Source organism: Neofelis nebulosa, chromosome 14 (genome assembly GCF_028018385.1).
Source record: "Neofelis nebulosa isolate mNeoNeb1 chromosome 14, mNeoNeb1.pri, whole genome shotgun sequence".
NCBI classification, from domain to species: domain Eukaryota; kingdom Metazoa; phylum Chordata; class Mammalia; order Carnivora; family Felidae; genus Neofelis; species Neofelis nebulosa.
In genome coordinates, this window is record NC_080795.1 from 51,955,429 (window position 1) to 51,976,813 (window position 21,385).

General features: G+C 34.0%; 1 protein-coding gene across 14 annotated transcripts in view; it reads left to right on the top strand.

Moving 5' to 3' along the window:
* Positions 1-21,385, top strand: part of OXR1 (oxidation resistance 1) — a 445,487-nt gene that overhangs the window by 405,722 nt on the left and 18,380 nt on the right. For 12 of the 14 annotated variants that reach the window (XM_058698819.1, XM_058698817.1, XM_058698822.1 and 9 more), the window contains 3 exons: positions 24-781; positions 4,818-4,986; positions 6,391-6,553. In XM_058698819.1, coding sequence (XP_058554802.1) covers positions 24-781; positions 4,818-4,986; positions 6,391-6,553 — 1,090 coding nt within the window. Of the gene's footprint in view, positions 1-23; positions 782-4,817; positions 4,987-6,390; positions 6,554-18,577; positions 18,865-21,385 lie in introns of those variants that run through there. The other 2 variants (XM_058698830.1, XM_058698831.1) reach the window with 2 other exon arrangements.

Genomic DNA, 21,385 nt, shown 5'->3' on the forward strand with positions numbered 1-21,385 from the left:
CTTTTAATTTTGTTTATTAACAGAGAGATAGATCAGTTATCAGGAAGGGATTTCTGCCATTTAAAGAAAATGACAAGAAGTAATACTGATGAAATAGACTCAAGAACCCGTGATGCAGGTAATGATAGTGCCAGCACTGCTCCCAGGAGCACCGAGGAGTCTCTTTCTGAAGATGTGTTCACAGAATCGGAACTCTCTCCCATACGAGAGGAGCTTGTCTCTTCAGATGAGCTTCGACAAGATAAATCATCTGGTGCGTCATCAGAATCTGTGCAAACTGTCAATCAAAGTGGTGGAGAATGTTTAACAGCCATATCAGAGTCTTCTACTACTACTGATCACTTAAAATCTGATTCTGGACATTCTACAAATGAAGTTGGGACTTCTTCTCTTAAAACAGATGTAAATAATCTTGAAAAGGCCATTAAGGAAGGAGATCAGGCTACAGATAATTTTCAAGAGATACCAGGCTCTAAAGAACAAAGCACAAGTATAAAAGGAAATGCAGACCAGGATTTTCTTAATGAGAATTCACTACATCAGGAAGAGGGTGAAAAAGAAAGTATATCTTTTGGGGAAGCAGCAGGTTTTAAACAAAAGCAAACTGTCAACAAAGGAAAACAAGGAAAGGAACAAAATCTGGACTCCGAGGCAGAGGTAGAACAACTCCGGAAACTCTGGAAAACCCATACTATGCAACAGACTAAGCAGCAAAGGGAAAATATTCAACAGGTGTCACAAAAAGAAATTAAGCATAAAATAGCAACTGCTGATATAGAAGGTAAGTGTTAAGGAATATAAAGTTAATTCATCTTACTGCATATTGTCTTCCTCCTTCCTCACGGACTAAAAAGCTGCTGTATCATAGGCCACTCTGAAGGACAATCTAGTGGCCCTTGGCTGCTACTTTTCTCCAGGGATAAGTATATGGTGTCTAGTTCCTAGTCTTGTCTTTCCTTATCCCATGGCGGATTATACACATAATGAGCATCTTTTCCACCATGTGTACACCCTCCTGACTGTGTTCTATCTTTAAACAATTAATTTCTTGAAAATGCACACAAGTTCTGGAATACCTTTGATTTCTCCATTTCTCTTAGTTCTTGGTATGTTACCTCATTAAAAGGTCTTTTTTCATTGCTCATAAAATAATGTAATTGCAGTTTGTAATTGTAATAGTGTAATTGCCAAAGTTTGTAATTGTACCTTTTTTTAAAAAAGCGCAATTAGACATACAAATTTATTTCTGAAATTATTCCAAGTATCTGGAAGTTCATCATTGTCTGATTAAACATTTCCCTTTATAAAGCACCAAGAATGATAAATTAAAACGCCATTTCTCTTTCAGTTTGGTTTTTAGTAGTTTACTTAGTGAAAAGTAGACCATGTTGTTTTCTAATGTGCACTGCTTCCACTTAATACGTAATGGGGTGTACTTCAGGGAACCTAGCCAGCATTTCTGATATTCTGGCAGAATATTGATTCTAATCAATCCAATTTACGTATGAAATTATAAAACTTAAATTCAATAATTTATTGCTGAAATAAAGTTTACCGTAGTAACCATTTTTAAGTGTAAATTTTAGTGGCATTAAGTACCTTCATGTTGTGCAGTCATCACCGCTAGCCATTTCCAGAACTTTATCATCTTTCCAAACAGGAAAGGTATCCTGCACCCGTGAAGTAGTAACTCCTCATTCTCCCCTCCCCTCCCCTCACCTCCTGGCAACCACCATTCTACTTTTTGTCTCTGTGAACTTCTGTCTATATATGAGGCAACTCATATAAGTGGAGTCATAACAATATTTGTTCTTCTGTACGTGGCTTATTACCCCTAGCACGATGACTTTTAAGTTTTATCTTTGGTGTGGCATGTATGAAAATTTGCTTCTTTTTAAAGCTGAATAATACTCTATTATGCAGTTGACCCTTGAACAACATGGGTTTGAACTGTGCAGGTCCCCTTATACATGATTTTTTTTTTATTACAGTACAATACTGTAAATGTATTTTTTTCTTATGATTTTCTTTTCTTTTTTCTTTTTTTTTTTAATATTTATTTATTTTTGAGAGAGAGTGTGTGAGTCGGGGAGGGGCAGAGAGAGAGGGAGACACAGAATCTGAAGCAGGCTCCAGGCTCTGAGCTGTCTGCCTAGAGCCTGATGCAGGGTTAGAACTCGTGGAACCATGAGATCATGACCTGAGCCAAAGTCAGTCGCTTAACCAACTGAGCCACCCAGCCACCTCATGATTTTCTTTTTTTAATGTTTATTTTGAGAAAGAGAGCACACAAGCAGGGGAGGGGCAGGGAGAGAGACAGAGACAGAGACAGAGAGAGAGGGAATATGAATCCCAAGCAAGCTCCCCACTGTCAGCACGGAGCCGATGCGGGGCTTGAACTCAAACTGTGAGATCATGACCTGAGCCGAAATCAAGTCAGATGCTTAATGCACCCATGTACCCGTTAGGATTTTCTTAACATTTTCTTTTCTCTAGCTTACTTTATTGTAAGAATACAGAGTATAATACATATAACATACAAAACCTGTGTGAATCAAGTGTTTATATTATGGGTAAAGCTTCCAGTCAACAGTAGGCTATTAGTAGTTAAGTTTTGGGTGAGTCAAATGTTATATGCAGATTTTTGACTGTGTTGGGGGTTGGTGTCCGTAACCTTGTCTCATTCAAGGGTTAACTATACATAACACATTGCTTTTATGTATTCATTTGTTAATGTACATTTGGGTTGTTTCCACCTTTTGGCCATTGTGAATAATGCTGCTCTGAACATTAGTGTACAAATATCTGCTCAGATCCATCTTTTCCATTTTTTTTGGATATATACCCAACAGTAGATTAGCTGGATCCTATGGTATTTCTCTGTTTAATTTTTTGAGGAACGCCCAAACTGTTTTCACAATGGCTGCACATTTTATATTTCCACCAGCAATACATCAGAGTTTGGTTCAGTTTTTAAAATACGTACTGAATTTTCTTTGCACCATCTTTTTTAGATATCCTAATGATCTAAAGATTGTATTCAGTAGATGTTAAAGAATTAATTTGCTCAAATAAAAGTCTATAAAAGATTGAATATGAATAGTTCCTTTGTAATACCTTTTTCCTTATTCAGAACTAATGTTCATTAAAGAACATTTGACAAGTATAGGAAATTTTTAGAAAATTGATAAAAATTACCTGAAATTCATCAATGAAATACTCATTGTTAACAATTGTTACATTTTTTTTTGGTGTGTATGTGTGTATACACACACATTTAAATACACATGTATACGATTTTGATATTTGTAAGTATCTATACATAGATATTTTTTATATAAAATCAGGATGATAGTGTTGTATCCTTTGTTTACTTAATATTTTGTGTCATGAATAATTTCCCAAGTCATTATAGTTTTTGAAAATATGGTTTTTAATGGCCCTATATTTTAACAACTTGCATATTGTTAAGACATTCAATTGTTATTAACAATTCATGTTATTTCCTGTCTTTGATATTGTAAAGAATGCTGGTGTGAATATCTTTATTTGATATCCTTGTGTCTTATGGTTGCCTTATATTTTGAAACCTTTGAAAAAGATAAAGTGAGGGATTCTGTTTAACCTAATGTGGTAGATTACTTTCATTTTAGTGGGGTTTTTGGGTGTGGGATATGATGTTAAGTAGCTGGCAGTTCTGTCATAGGGAAATAATCCAGGTTTCTAATTTTTAGTGACTTTATAATATAGCATGATTTAATAGGTACACAGCTGTGGAATATATTTGTGGGGAAAATGGTAAAGGTTCACTCTTTTAATCAGATGCAAATATTGGGGCTCATATAGATTATGCACCTTTTGCAGTATTGTACAGAAGAAAGCCATGACTAGTACCCAGCTCTCCTGACTGTAAAGTGCTTATTCTTCCATAGTATGCCAACTTCGGAAACATCATGTCCAAAATCCTGAATTCATTCATAGTGTCAGACCCTCAGTGTACCTTACGTCAGCATCTCTATTTGGGAAGTTAGAGATAATTCAGGCTTAATAAACTGTCCAGATGGCTGAGTCCAGTATATTTTTGACTGTTACATCCTACTTTCATATATATGTAAAAGCTTCAGAAACATTTTTTAGTAAATTTTTGTTTATTACAACTATATGAAAAGTAAACCTTTTGAAGTTCTGCAAATATTTTTAGATATTATTCTAGAAGGTTGATAGAGAACATGCAGAAAATTATGTTTGTGCATATAATTACTTTAATATGGTTGTTCCACACAAAAATTTAATAGAAGAGTTGCTGAAACTTTCACATTTTTTTCTTAATGCGCTTAGACATACTTTCAGTTCATTACTTGGGTGCTAGTTCATTGGTCTGGTTGTACCTGTCACTTTACCTTTGGAAGAAAATAAAAGTTCCTTAAAATTCATCTAAGTAAGTGTCAGTAAATTAAAATTTTATTCTATATTTGTTAGAAGTTTGGAGAGGGGCGCCTGGGTGGCGCAGTCGGTTAAGCGGCCGACTTCAGCCAGGTCACGATCTCGCGGTCCGTGAGTTCGAGCCCCGCGTCGGGCTCTGTGCTGACAGCTCGGAGCCTGGAGCCTGTTTCGGATTCTGTGTCTCCCTCTCTCTCTGCCCCTCCCCCGTTCATGCTTTGTCTCTCTCTGTCCCAAAAATAAATAAAAAACGTTGAAAAAAAAAAAAAAAAAAAAAAAAAAAAAAAAAAAGAAGTTTGGAGATAAACATCACTATCTGAATTTTTTAAGCATGGTATATGAGAATGGAATGAATTCTATTTGTATCTCATTTCTAGGTTCTGCACTTTTAAAAGAAAAGAGAAGGCATCGATTGCATAAGTTCTTATGTCTCAGAGTTGGAAAACCAATGAGGAAAACATTTGTTTCTCAAGCAAGTGCAACAATGCAACAGTATGCACAGAGAGATAAGAAACACGAATATTGGTTTGCTGTGCCACAAGAAAGGTAAAAAACAAAAACATTATTGAGACTGCTTGAATTAAAATTATCTTACATATCACTTAACACCAGTAGAAAAGTACTTTTAAAAACTTGACATCAAATCTTTTAAAAATAATTTAACTCCTATTTTGTGTTTTTTAATTTACCCCCCTTTTTTTTAATACATTTTTTTTTGAGAGAGCATGAGCTAGGTGGGGGCAGTAGAGAGTGGGGGGGGACAAAGGATCCAAAGTAGGCTCTGTGCTGCTGCTCCATGCTGACAGCAGGGAGCCCAGTGTGCGGCTCAGACTCATGAACTGAGATCGTGACCTGAGCCGAAGTCTGATGCTTAACAGACTAAACCACCTAGGTGTCCCTTAACTTACCCCAGTTTAAATTTTATTCCTCTTTGTGGTTTAATGCAAAAAAAAAAAAAAAAAAAAAAAAAGGTGAATTTTAGGTAGCTAAAATGTCATAGAGCAAGAAGTTTCATCAAAATATTAAATAGTATGGTTCTTGGGGCGCCTGGGTGGCTCAGTCGGTTAAGCGTCCAACTTCGGCTCAGGTCATGATCTCACGGTCCGTGAGTTCGAGCCCCGCGTTGGGCTCTCTGCTGACAGCTCAGAGCCTGGAGCCTGTTTCTGATTCTGTGTCTCCCTCTCTCTCTGACCCTCCCCCGTTCATGCTCTGTCTGTCTCTGTCTCAAAAATAAATAAAAAAAATAAAAATAAAAAAAATAAATAGTATGGTTCTTACCTCAAGGTAGGTAATGATCTATAATCACTTATCCCTGCTAATTGATAGCCACAAACATAGATATTTGAAATGTGTGTTTGATCCTCAAATAAGTTTATCAGGGATTTAATTATCCATAGCAGGTTTTGCTATGGTAAACAAACCATAGCAGGTTTTGCTATGGTAAACAAAATTGAAAATGGAGAAAGAGACTTAAAAGATTAGATCATCTGTTTCTGAACCAAGAATGCATTGTGTGTTCTTAGTATGATTTAAAAGTTAAGCACATTAAATTTTTATTGACTTGGGAAAATTTTGTGTAATGTCCACATTTATAAATTGTTTATTTCTGTTTTAGATAATTAGGTCATTGTGTGAATGAGGTCACAATCACAGGTTCAATTTCCCTTCCCATCACTAGTTTCTTTAAAGATAAACATTATCATGGGTAGCATCTGAGCTTACTCAAAAACATGCCAAGGAAAATCTTAATAGTTTTCTGAGAACAATTTGACAGAATACAGCCAAGTAAATTTTTTTTGAGTTAATGTCTTCCTGACATTAGGCTTTGTTATCTCCTTAAATAAAGCATAGTATATTTTGTATTTTAAGTCTTCAAGTTTTGTGAAGATATTTAACAAATACCATTTTGTAAATGCTAGGTCTATTATTAATAGTCACTTGTTCTAACAGGACAGACCACTTGTATGCCTTCTTCATTCAGTGGAGTCCAGAAATATATGCAGAAGATACTGGTGAATGTACCAGAGAACCTGGATTTATAGTAGTAAAAAAGCTTGAAGAATCTGAAACAAATGAGGATTCTACTAATGAAGCTGCAGCCAGAGAATGGGAGGTAAGGAGAAACATGTGCAGATTTTTTGTGGATCTTTTTTACTTCGTGTGAATTTATAGCTTTATAGTAGTACAGGCAAAGTCAAGTGATCTTTGCACAAAAGGATAATTTTTAAAGGTTTATTTTCCTTGTATACATGTTTATTGAATGAATCTGATTAGTGACCTTGGTTTACTATTTATTATTTTCCTTTTGATTTAAAATATTAGAGAAGAAACTTATCAACGATAAAATGACTTATTGAGTATATTTTAGAGTACTAATTACTGTTTTACTAATTTTTATAAAACATTTATTTCTGATCTGATTCCTTTTAATATTATTTCCTGCACAGAAGAAGTACACTAGTCATTTGACACATTCATTCAAATTAGCACTGCTTTCTAAGTTCATTCCCAAGCATTATTTTGAAATGAATTTACATTAACGCTAGGGAATTAAGCTTAGGCTAATTTTACAAAGTGTAAAAATTTCACATGCTCAGATTTACTGAACTTGTTTAAATGGCCAGAATAACACTAATTAGCTTTCTGTAACCTCTTGGAAATACATCTTTTAATATTACATATAATGTTTTACCTGCTTTGTCTTATCAGATTGATGGGGTGGCAAAATCTGTTTTTTCTGTTGTGGTTGCTTGGATTAATGTCTTCTTGATGCATTAGAAAATATAGAGCAGATGCTAAAATGTGATACTATGTGGGATTAAATTTTGTTATCCATTTGGTGTTAATGTTTGTGGTTTATGTGATATGAATTTATGGTGCATGTACTTAACATGTATAATGATTAAAGGTATACATGGCAAGTCTTTCATTTAAAATGTGAACCTGATTTTGAATTAAGTTCATTTTGTGTAGTCTGTTCAGCATCAATTTGTACTGTAACTCCAATATTATGGAGGGAAAGAAGTAACATATATTGAACATTTATTTTGGGTTCTTTAATACTTTAACTAACATTATTAATCTTCATACCAGCTTTATTCACAGTAGGCCCCAAACTGGAAACAACCTGAATGCCTCCTATCAGGAGAATGGATAAATAAATTTTGGAAAATTCATGAAATTCCAAATAACATAGCAATAAAAAAGATCTGCTTGCATAGGCAACAACATGGATGAATCTCATAGATAATGTGTTTAATTAAAGAAATCAAGCCAGGCATAAAAGAGTATATACTATATAATTATATTTACATGAAGTTCAACAAGGCAGAACTAATCAAAAGTCCATCAAACTGCCGGTTTCTGGGGGTTGAGAGAGTCACTAGGGACAAGAAGGAACTTTTATAGAGTACTGGAAATATTCTGTATTTATTCTGGGTGAAGCTTAGTTACATGGGTGTTGACATACGTAAATAGTCTCTGTGTATTTAAAATTCGTTTTAGGAAGCTTTTAAAATAGAAGATCAAAGATGGGTACTTGTACTATGGTAGCAACAGTTGAAGGTGGAGTGGAAGGTGATGAAATTAAGTTTTTAAAGCAGGTATTATTACCTAGGTATTAAGACAGTATTTAATGACATCTAGATAACTTTGAAGTTTCTAACTTGAGTGGCAAGGTGGGTGGCAATATTTTCAATCAGGTGATGGACTTTTCTCCATTGGAGTTGGAGCACTTAACCTTGGAAGTGATAGACTGTCTGGTTGATTATTTGATTATTAACTATTTTGATTCAAAGGAATTGCCTCAGTTCTTGTGGCAGATTCTGCAAGTTGAAATTTCTAAAGAAGAAATAAATGTCTCCTCACTTGTTTTCAACAAGAATTAATTCAAATAAAAAGTAAATGGCAGAGAAAAAAATTAATTTTAGAAACTTTTTGCTGTGTTGTCTAGGAACAGTCCTGTACTGTCTAGTCTGGTAGCCACATGTTTACTATGTGGCTATTTTGTACTTGAAATGTGGCTAATGCAACTAAGGGATTGAATTTTTAATTTTTCTTAATTTTAGTTAAATTTTAACGTGGATACTTGATTCAGCTATTGGATAAGTTTTTAATACTTTTGGAATAACTAGGATAAATGAATTTTCCACTGTAAGTCTTATGAAATCTAAATAAATCTAAATCTAAACACCATTAGGTATTTCCTGTGAAAATTTAATGTCTGACTTGAGGGGTGCTGTAGTGCAGAACATACGAATTCCTATAGATACAATAGTTACTGCCCACATGTAGCTATTCAGCACTTTTGGAATGTGGCTAGTATGAATTAACATGTTCCCTGTAAATACAAACTATATACTGGATTTTAAAGATCTAGAATTAAAAGAAAAATGTAAAATATCATTAATTTTTATATTGATTATGTTGAAATGACAGTATTTTAGATATATTGAGTTAAGTAAAAAACAGTTATTTTAACTTTTTTTAAATGGATTTACTAGAAAATTTATAATCGCATATTGCTTTTTTTTTATTTATACATTGGGAAAACTTTTGCATATGATTAACTTACTCTGCTCCAACTTCTCTTCTGTGTGAGTCCTGTCCCTCTCCCATTGTGAGTGCTGTGAGGGCAGGATTTTGTCAGCTTCATACATGACTGTATTCTCAGAGCTAAAAACAATGCAAGCATATAATTCATTCTCAATATTATTTTTATATTACTGTTTATTGGATTAAGGAATAAATTTGGGCATAGATTAAAATAGGATATAAAAGTTTTGCTCATTTTTCATGATAGTCTACATCCTAAAATAAGTTCTTATGCCAGTTGTAGTAAATCGGTCATAAATTTATAGATGCTGGAAGTTAGAATTAACTGGCAGTTCAGCCTCTCCTATTTTACACTGTTCTTTGTTCTGCTTTAACATAATTCTGTGGTAGAGTTTATCACCTCAAAGGGCAGTACTTTTCATTTTAGGAGAACTCTGTTAGAAAGTTCTTTCTTAATAGTGAGTTTAAAGAAACATATCTCTATAAGTGTAATCCATTTGTTTTTGTTCTTCTGATGCACGTCAGCAACAAATGTTCTCTATATACTATGATAATCTGAAAATATTTATTCTTTAATCTTCCAGGATTATTTTCCCTGGTGTCTCCACTGTTTATTAACTCTTTATAGATTCAACATTACCTTCATCATTACTCTCAAATGTGTTAAAATTTAATCCAAACTATGGCACCCCAAATTACTAAAATGTGCACTTAAGATACCAAGAAAAATTCTATAATATATGAAATAAATTCAGTTCTGAAATATGCACATTGAAAGTCCTATTTGTTTTTCAATTTCTAATGTTCTTAAATTAAGGTCTTTTTAAAAAAAATTTAATATTTACGTTTATGTATATTTGAGAGAGAGAGAATGTGCACGTGAGTGGGGGGAAGGGCAGAGAGAGAGAAGGAGACACAGAATCTGGAGCAGGCTGCAGGCTCTGAGCAGGCTGTCAGCACAGAGCCTGATGCAGGGCTCGAACCCACAAACTGTGAGATCATGACCTGAGCTGAAGTTGGATGCTTAACTGACTGAGCCACCCAGGCGCCCCTAATGTTTGTTTATTTTTGAGAGAGAAAAAGTGACACAGCGTGACAAGGGAAGTATTCTAATGACATTTCAACAAAGTATTGGAAGGTCTTAAGATAAAGGTGGGGAAAGATGCCTATTGGCACTATTTACTGATGATAGTGCCTTGATTTGATAAACAAACAAAAATAGAGATAAATAGTATAATGAAGTTGCATATACCACTCACTGTGCTTTATCGACTTATTCTATGATCCTTCCTTTTCCCCAGTTCACATTTCTTCAAATGTCATAAGTATGTTTAAAATATATGTAACATGAATGTATTTTTATGATTTGTTCTTTGAATCAGGATGCAACTAAGCTCCAAATGTTTCAGTCAGTTAAAATGTCTCCTAAGTCTCTGTAAATGTAGATTCTCTATTTCTTTGCTGTGCTTTGTTTTTTTCCTTGTAATTTTCATTTTTAAGAAATCAGTTTTTTTTTTCTCTAGGATGTCCTACAGTCTAGATTTTGCTGATAGCTTCCCCACAGTGTTATCAAAATGTTATTCTGTCTTAGATCTAGAGCAACCCATCTAATCATAGACTGTCATCTTTATTTTACAGATAATTTCTCTAAACTTGTTTCTTACTTAGCCCAAATCCTCTTTGTAGCAAATCATAATAGTTAATCGGTAATTCAGAGCCTATAGTCCTTTTCACCATACCAAATTCTCAGTCTTGGCAGAAACTTTTAATCATTTGGGGGAGCTTTCAAAACTTACTGCCTCAGGGTCACCTCAGACCAAGTCAAAGTCCGTATTCTGTACAGCTCCTTAGGTGATGACATTGTACAATAAAAGGGGAAAAACCACTCTGCTATCCCATGTCATCACTTCACATGTTGTGTTAAACATATGCAATGCTAAGACTGTGGAACATTCTTTCACACTACATTGACCATACTGTAATTTAATTTTCATGTTCCTGTCATGGAAGTTCCATTGTATAAAATATTTTTCAAAAAATTCCTCTTACTTTGTGTGTTGCATCTGCATACCTAAAACATAAATTTGGTTCACTATGGAGAATGGTTTAATTATTTTATGCCTTGATTTTTAAAAGCATATTGTTTCTTTGTTTTGTTTGTTTGTTTGTTTTATCAATAACAGTCAGGCAGAATTACTTCAGGCATAGCTCCCTTTATACACCAAAAGATTTTTATCATATTGTGTACTTAGAGGCACTACAAGGAGAGGGAAACCAAAAAACATACCAGGCTGTGAGTCATTCATCACCACCTCTTGAACTTGTCCATCAAATACCTTTTGAAGTTTGATGTACTTGACAAGTGCCCAAGAATCTAATAGTATAGTCTAATGCAGTGGCTACCCTGATAAGCTTAAAATACCTTTGAAGCCTGTCTTTAAGACTCATGTGAATTTTGCATTCATCTTTTAAATTTATCTGTTGTATTATAAGTGGAATTTTTAAAATTTCTTACCATGAAATGAAAGTGATACTACAGTAATGTAAGTCAATTTTATTCTGTCACCAAGTACCACATGGCTCATGACTGCACCCTTCAGGTGGTATTACCTCAACCCCAAGTACCAACTTCAAGAGACTCTCATTTAGAATCCTCCGAAAGTTTTGGGTTCAAAGTGTCACGTGTTGGGTATGCCAGTCTTGCTGCTTTGATGACACAGGTCTCAAAAGTGGAGCTTTTTAAGCTACATTGCTTTTTTGTCCCACTTCTTTTGGGTTGACTTTCACTCTTTTTAGGATAAAAGCTGGCAAAAATTTTTCCATTTTTCATCTCCAAAGTTAATTTTATACCACTTCTACTTCAGTATCTTTCATACTCCAGACCTACTAACTAAAACATCGATTGCCCCTAGAATGATAAAAACAATTAAGTAATTGACTTTATTATATTAACTTTAATCGATTTATTTAGAAGTTTACCTCCCAGGTTTATACTTGTTGATTAAATTTTAAAATATGAGTTCACTAGTATTATGTGCCAAAAGATTATATGGCATAATAGTGTTTTTCATTTTTAAAATAGTAATGATTAAATCGATCCCATTTACAATTGCACCAAAACCCATAAAATGCCTAAGAATAAATCTAACCAAAGAGGTGAAAAATCTATACACTGAAAACTATAGAAAGCTTATGAAAGAAATTGAAGACACAAAAAAAATGGAAAAAGATTCCATGCTCCTGGATAGGAAGAACAAATACTGTTAAAATGTCGATACTACCCAAAGTAATCTACATATTCAATCCAATGCCTATCAAAATAACACCAGCATTCTTCACAGAGCTCTAGAACAAATAATCCTAAAATTTGTATGGAACCAGAAAAGACCGTGAATAGCCAAAGCACTCTTGAAAAGGAAACCAAAGCAGGAGGCATCACAATCCCAGACTTCAAGCTATACTACAAAGCTGTAATCATCAAGGCAGTATGGTACTGGCACAAGAACAGACACTCAGATCAATGGAACAGGATAGAGAACCCGGAAATGGACCCACAAATGTATGGCCAAGTAATCTTTGACAAAGCAGGAAAGAATATCCAATGGAATAAAGACAGTCTCTTCAGCAAGTGGTGCTGGGAAAACTGGACAGCGACATGCAGAAGAATGAACCTGGACCACTTTCTTACACCATACACAAAAATAAACTCAAAATGGATGAAAGACCTCAATGTAAGACAGGAAGCCATCAAAATCCGCGAGGAGAAAGCAGGCAGAAACCTCTTTGATTTTGGTTACAGCAACTCCCGACTCAACACGTCTCCAGAGGCAAGGGAAACAAAAGCAAAAATGAACTACTGGAACCTCATCAAAATAAAAAGCTTCTGCACAGCAAAGGAAACAATCAGCAAAACTAAAAGGCAACCGACAGAATGGGAGAAGGTATTTGGAAACAACATATCAGATAAAGGGTTGGTATCCAAAATCTGTAAAGAACTTATCAAACTCAACACCCAAAAAACAAATAATCCAGTGCAGAAATGGGCAAAAGACATGAATAGACACTTCTCCAAATAAATCCAGATGGCCAACCGACACATGAAAAAATGCTCAACATGATTCATCATCAGGGAAATACAAATACCGTGAGATACCACCTTACACCTGTCAGAATGGCTAACATCGATAACTCAGGCAACAACATGTTGGTGAGGATGCGGAGAAAGAGGCTCTCTTTTGCGTTGTTGGTGGGAATGCAAGCTGGTGCAGCCACTCTGGAAAACAGTATGGAGGCTTCTCAAAAAATTAAAAATCGAACTACCCTACAACCCAGCAGTTGGCACTACTAGGTATTTATCCAAGGGATACAGGTGTGCTGTTTTGAAGGGACACATGCACCCCAGTGTTTATAGCAGCACTATCAACAATAGCCAAAGTATGGAAAGAGCCCAATGTCCATCAGTGGATGAATGGATACAGAAGATGTGGGGTATACGTATACACACACACACACACACACACACACACACACACACACACAATGGAGTATTACTTGGCAATCAAAAAGAATGAAATCTTGCCATTTACAACTATGTGGATGGAACTGGAAGGTATTATGCTAAGCGAAATTAGTCAGAGAAAGACGAATATATGACTTCACTCATATGAGGACTTCAAGAGACAAAACAGATGAACATAAGGGAAGGGAAACAAAAATAATATAAAAACGGGGGAGGAAAAAACATAGAGACTCTTAAATATGGAGAACAAACTGAGGGTTACTGGAGGGGTTGTGGGAGGGCAGATGGGCTAAATGGGTAAGGGGCATTAAGGAATCTACTCCTGAAATCATTGTTGCACTATATGCTAACTAATTTGGATGTAAATTTAAAAAATAAAAAGTATTCAGAAAAAAAATTTTTTTAAGTAATGATTAGTATTAGAACAATATGCTTTGGTTTAGTCCTCATTTCTCACCCTTGCCAAAGTATTGATAAAAATATATTTCATTCAGTTTTTGGTTTCTGAGATGACTTAAATTGTTTGGTTAATATTTTCTCTCTTAAGTTGTCAGATAATGAGTATTCCAATACTTTATTAAGCAGAAGGATTTTTTAAAGGATTTTTTTAAATATGTATCTTTGATGAGAGAGAGAGAGAAAGCATAAGCAGGGAGGAACAGAGTAAGAGGGAGAGAGAGGATCCAAGCAGTCTCCATGCTGCCAGCAGAGAGTCTAGTGCAGGACTCAATTCCACAAGCCATGAGATCATGACCTGAGCTGAAATCAAGAGTTGAACGCTTAACCTACATACTGAGCCACCCAGGTGCCCTAAACAGAAAGATATTTTTTTTAATTGAAGCACACGTAATGCCAAAATTAAAATTGAGGCAATATATAAAATGAAACAAACTTTCTTAACCACTCCTCTGCCTAGCCAGCAAAATCCATACAGAGCTGATTTTATTCAAAGTGAAAGTACTCTCTGTGTCTAAGTCATTAAATAGAGAGGTCGCTTGTCTTAGATAAAGGCAATTAAAGAAAAATATACTTTTTATGTTGATCAAATCACATAATATTACAAACCATAACTCCAAAAGTAATTTAAAATGTCTGACAAAAAGGTAGAAATCAAAAGCATTAAAAGCAATTAGAATTTGGGGGACTGTCAATGTGATATCTATTGCAGACAATTAAGTTCTTAAAGTATTATTTTCTAGATTAAAACAGAATTTATGAGTTAATATAAATTTTCTTCAATAATATTACTACATGAAGTTTTTTTTTAAACCATTTCATTGAGGTAGGATTGACCTACAAAAAGCTGTGCATATTTAGGGGCGCCTGGGTGGCGCAGTCGGTTAAGCGTCCGACTTCAGCCAGGTCACGATCTCGCGGTCTGTGAGTTCGAGCCCCGCGTCAGGCTCTGGGCTGATGGCTCGGAGCCCGGAGCCTGTTTCTGATTCTGTGTCTCCCTCTCTCTCTGCCCCTCCCCCGTTCATGCTCAGTCTCTCTCTGTCCCAAAAATAAAAAAATAAAAAAAAACGTTGAAAAAAAAAAAATTAAAAAAAAAAAAAAAAAAAGCTGTGCATATTTAATATGTACAGCTTGATAAGTTTGGAGACTTATACATCCATAAGTATCCATAAAAACCAGCACCACAGTCTGTACCATAAATATATCCATCATCTCTAAGAGTTTTTTCCTACCCTCTTTATTATTATTATTATTATTATTATTATTTTGTAATAAGAACACAACATAAAATCTACGCTCTTAGATTTTCAAGTATACAATACAGTGTTATTGTAAGCACTATGCTATAGAGCAGATCTCCAGTACTAGACTATATAAATTTTCTCACAGTAGCATTTGACACTCATCAATCATGTCTAATATTGTCTGTTTTGACTAACAAAAATGTTAGCTTAGGATGTTATCTACCTCAGCAAAGTTTGAGCTGTTTTGCTTTTTGTTAATATTCTCCCTTAGTAACTAACCAAAAGTTATGGGTTATAAAATTTCCATTAAAAATGCAAAATTTTATTTAATATGGGTGTTGAGACAGGATGGATAAATGACAGACTAATTTATGATTTTGAATATTAAAATTACTTATATTACCTTAAATATTGAGTACAGTATATTTCATATAATTGTTTCTGGTATACCACTCCCAACTCAGAGGAAATAAGATATAATTTCAACACCAATAAAGAAAGTAGAGGAAAAAAAGATTATTATTTAAATTTTTTTTAATGTTTATTTCATTTTTGAGAAAGACAGAGCATGAGTGAGGGAGGGGCAGAATGAGAAGGAAACACAGAATCCAAGGCAGGCTCCAGGCTGTGAGCTGTCAGCACAGAGCCCAGTGCTGAGCTCGAACTCATCACCAGTGAGATCATGACCTGTGCCGAAGTCAGACGCTTAACCAACTGAGCCACCCAGGTGCCCCAAGGAAAAAAGATTATTAAGTTGAATATCTGAATTATAACAGGTTGAATTATGAATTATATTCAACATTTAAACTTGTCATATTCTTAAAAGCACTTCATTTTGTAGTCTGTCATTTTACACTAATGGTAAAGTAAAATCTCCTTCAATCTCTGGGATATCTAGAAGTATTTAAGTGACCTCGTATGTTTTCTAAACACTGAAAAAAAGGACAAGAAAGAGATTTACTGAGCTCCATTTATGTCTGCTAGATATGTTTTTATTAGAAAATATTTGGTTTCAAGACACTGAAAAACACTCAAATAGCTTAAATCAGTTTTTTTATTGACATATAATTGACATATAGTATATTAGTTTCAGGTATACAACATAATGATTTGACATTTGTATGTAATGCAAAATGATCACAAGTGTAACATTAGCATTTGTCACCTTATTGTGTTAAAATTTTTTTTCTTGTGATGGGGACTTCAAGACATAGTTTCTTAGCAACTTTCAAATATGCAATACAATATTACTAACTAGTCACCATGTATGTTACATCCTCATGATTTATTTTAGAACTGAAAGCTTACACCTTTTGACCCCCTTCACCCATTTTGCCTGCCTCCATCCAACTCCTTGCCTCTGGCAACCACCTGTCTGTTAATATGTAAACTTGGTTTTTATTGTTGTTTTAAATTCCACATATAAATGAGATCCTACAGTATCTGTCTTTCTCTGTCTGACTTAATTCACTTAGCATAATGCTCTCAAGGTCTATCCATGTTGTTGTATATGGGAAGATTCATTCTTTTTTTTACAGCCGAATAGTATAACATTGTATATTATATATACCACATCACCTTTATCCATTCATCCATTATTAGACACTTAGGTTGTTTCCATATCTTGGCTATTGTAAATAATGATGCAGTGAACACAGAGGTGAATATATATTTTTGAATTTATGTTTTTGTTTTCTTTGGAAAAATACTCAGGAGTAAGATTTCTGAATCATATGATACTTTTTTAATTTTTTGAGGAATCTCCATACTGTTTTTCATAATGGTTGTACAAGTTTACATTTCTACCAGTATTACACAGGGATTCCCTTTTCTCTACATCCTCACCAACACTTGTTATTTCTTCTTGATAATAGCCATTCTAACAGGTGTGAGGTGACATTTCATTGTGGTTTAGTTTTTCTTATTAAGGTATGGTCCCCAGACCATTAGCAGCCCATTCTCAGAGCCCACTCTAGTTTGCTTAATCAGAAACTAGTTTTGGAACCTGGCATTGTTTAACAAATGTTTCATATCAATGATTGTGAGGCAAGCTAAAATTTGAGAGCCACTGGTTTAGATCTATAAGGATCCATCCTGTCCAGATATGGAGCAAACCTTCTCAGAGACATGGCTAAAAAGATACTTGAGCAAAATCAAAACTGTATTAGGAAGAAGCTGTACTGGTGGATGTTGACAAGATAACCAGCAAAATAAGCTATCCTATGCTTGGGGTGTGTATTCTGTATTTAAACTACATTTCGGTACATATATAGTGTTTTTAATTTCAGAAAATTTGTCTGTAAATGATGATAGGTTTTCAAAATGGCAGCCCAGTACTGCCAGATCATGTTGTTGGTGTGTATGGGGGGTGTGCCATATGAGGGGAGGCAGGACCATGGTGCACTGTATGTGTAATGAGACTGTGTGTAGTATGGTGAGTGTGGAGATAGTTACAGTACCTCTAGGGGACTGTGGGAGAGAGATGTTAGGGTAAGTGTAGTTGGGCTGGTTGGGGAGATGGGAATAGCTGGTGTGAGAGGGAAGGAGGATAGTTAGTGTGGGGTGTGCTGTGTTCTGTGCACACACATCATGGAATGCGGAGGAAGAAGATGTTGAGCTATAGGTGTGGTTCAGTGTTTGTGTGTACTATATGTGTGAAGGGTGGCATTGTGTGTACACAGTTTTATGTGAACACACGATGTAAGGGAAGAGGACCTGGTTTAAAATGGAAGAAATATTCAGGTGTACTATTATGGCATTGATATTCTAGTTAAAATTGAGCTCTAGGTAGTTTTAGTTTATAACCATAATATTTAATCTTAAAAGTTCACTTCTTTGGTTAGATTGAGTGTACCACTGATATGTAGGTATAGTAAATATAAATACCTTTTCAAGAAATTAGGTATTAGAAAATGCAGTTTAAAATTTGACTGCATAATGGTAGAGGAATTTTCTGGTCACTTTAATGTTTGTATAGGATTTATTTGTGGATTTGCTTCATTTTTATATAGGCATTCTATGAAATGCCTATAGGGTTGGATGGTTCTCAGAGGGATGTCTCATTGCTTAAAAAAATGCTCACATAAAAGATGACATTTTATTGGATTGTTTAGATGTAAATAAAGAATAGAATTGTGTGACTGTATGAGCAAAACAAAATGTTAGTTAAAATCATTTGTGCACTTTAGGAGGGGCTCTGGAAACTGCACTTAGTACTTTTTTATGACATATTTTTAGTGTATTTCTTAGTATACTCGTGTTTGCAAATACATGCTCTGTGTCTTTAAACTTTTGAGCCTTTTCTTTTTTTTTCTTCCACATTTGGGTACAGTGCAACCAAACTTAAACATGGGAAACCTTCTCTTCCCTCCCTGGCTTTACAGTCTCCACTCAGAACTATCTTTGCAATGGATACTACTTAGTGATTAGCTCTCTGTCTTGTCAATCAAATCTTTGTCTCTGGCAAACTGTTTTTGTCACTGTAGTAGGGCTCTTGTGCTGAAAATTTATCTTTAACAGAGGAAGAATGCTTTTTAAAACACTCCTTATGAGATTTGATATAACTTAATTTGCTCTGGAAAGGAAATGTCTCGTCTCTGGTATGGGAAAAAAGGGAGAAGACATCAACCACTTAATCATAAATATACCCTGGTAAATCTTAGTCAATGATTTCAATTTCTATATTTACTAGTCTTACTATGGTGACATGCTGAAAAATTATACTATTTCTAAAAGTTTAAGAATATTTATAGAATACAAAGAATATTTATAGAATACAAAGTTGTATGATTACAGAAAACTGCCTTTATTTCTGCTAATCCTAAATGTCTTCAAAAAAGGAAATGAATAAAAACTGTAATTTTGTTTTGTAAGTCTTTTGGTTTTCCTATTTTACATCAACAGGAAGTTATCAAATCTTTATTTGCTGCCTTACTTTTTAATTTAAGCTGACCTTTGTAGGAAAATATTCAGAATTTTTTCTTAAAAATAAATTGAGTAGAAAACCAGAGTGAATTAACTTTAATTTTTATTGACTGGATCAAAGACTACATATATTTATAATATTGTGTATAAAGACTATTATTTTAATAATTTTGAGAAAAGACTTTTTTAAGCTATCCAAAAAGTTTCCAGTAGTGCTAAACTAATAATGAAACTTTAAAAGATACTCCAGTACAGAGAAAATCTCAACCTTACTAGAGATTCCTGTTGTTTTCAGTAAAAATACATGTGCATTATTTGTTAGAAACTTATGTTGTCAGTTCTTTCTATGGTAATTTAGGATTATAAGTTGCCTTATGAATATTAATTTTATTTTTACTTTAATTGTGGGTAATTTAAATAAAGCTAAATAAATACTTACAGCCAAGAATAACTTTGGAAGATGTCTCCAAAGCAACCTGTCACCCATAAATGTTAAGCTCGTGAAAATACCAAACTTATTTCACTGGTGTTACCTTTTACTGGGTTTGAGAGTACTTTGTTATGTCTTTTTATTTTTAAGTTGATTAATTTCAAATTTTTGTTTTTAAAGTACATCAGCACAGAGGGATGTAGCCATCTGAAATGATTAAATTTGTTAAAATTGTGATCAGATTTATCAGAATAGGTAACACAGCTTTTTTCTTTTTCTTTCTTTAAACCAAGAATAGTGGAGCCTTCATGTATTTTTTGATTGGTCAAATAAGTGTTTATCATTAGTTTGCTAAGACTTTAATACAGTTTAATCTGTTATAAATACAAGCAAAATTGTGGATGTTTTGAATTTTACAGGACATCGTAATGTGCATCACATACTTATTATTATTAGCACACTCACCATTTCCTGTTTTTAACCTTATAGGAAGTTAATGTGTGGTTTTGCCAGATATGAGAGCAGGCTTCTCACTGGTCTTCAGTTCTGCCCTTGCATCTAGTTTATGTATTATTTCATTTAACCTTCACAATAACCTTGCAGAATCAGCATTACTCCCCATTTTAAAGATGAGGAAACAGGTATGAAGTGGTCACTGAACTAAACTGTCATAGAACACAGAAACAGCTTGACTCTGTCGCATTCCTTATCTCACCAGGATGTATTTGAATGTAAACCAGAACGATTTTCTAAATGCTCATTTATGTAGTATCATATTTCACCTTATAGTAACTTTGCATGTTAACCAGATGTAGGTTATTTTCATTTTATAAATGAGTTAATTTCAGGCTCAGAAACATAACTAATAACTAATAGGTAAATGTGTTCTAAGATACATGGAATGAAAAACCTTTACCATTTAGTTTCAGTGAGAACCATATTGATCAAGCATGCTTACTGTCTTTATTTTTTTTAAGGCTGTTTTAGAGTTTATTTTGACAAACAACCTATGCTTTGATTTCTAACCATTTATTTGAAGCTATATATTTGATGTAACCATATGCTGTATCCTGCCTTTTTGTGTCTGTCAATAAATTATTATTTGCCTGAATGTTATAAGCCTATTTTTAATAAGAATTTAGGCTTAATCAGATTGAAGTCACAAATCATTAAATATAGCAACATTGTTTTATCTCTATCAATACTTCATTAATTTAATCATTTTTTTTTTCTGTTTAAGACCTTATATATGACAAGACAGATTGTTTTTGTACTTATGCTTTCATGTATGAAAACACAGGAGAAAAATCCTATAATTATTTACATCTCTGCAAGAATTAGTTCATACCTAGAATTTTAAAAAGAGCTACTTTAAACGTAAAAATCTTCCAGTGACCTTAACTCAAGATAATAATCATGTTTATGAGAAAAATAGTTATCTACTCTGTACTTCTAATAACACTGTATTATTCTAAACACTTAACATCATTTATTTTATTTCATCTTCATTGTGAATATTGCTACTCTCATCTCCATTTAAGAAATAGAGGCATATAGCAGTCATACTACAACCAGTAAGGATTAGAGCTATGGTTTGAGTCAAGGCATTCTGGCTCTAACCTGTGCCCTTAAATTCTTAGCTGTATTGTCTCTCAAAATCTTCACAACATAATCAGGGAATGGGAATTAACGTTTATTTTGTACATTTAGTGTCTCTATTTTATATATGCCTTACATATACTATCATTTATTCCTCCTGAAGTGGTTAAACTATTATTTCTGTTTAAAAGACTAGAAATGGAGCAATTAAATGCAGTT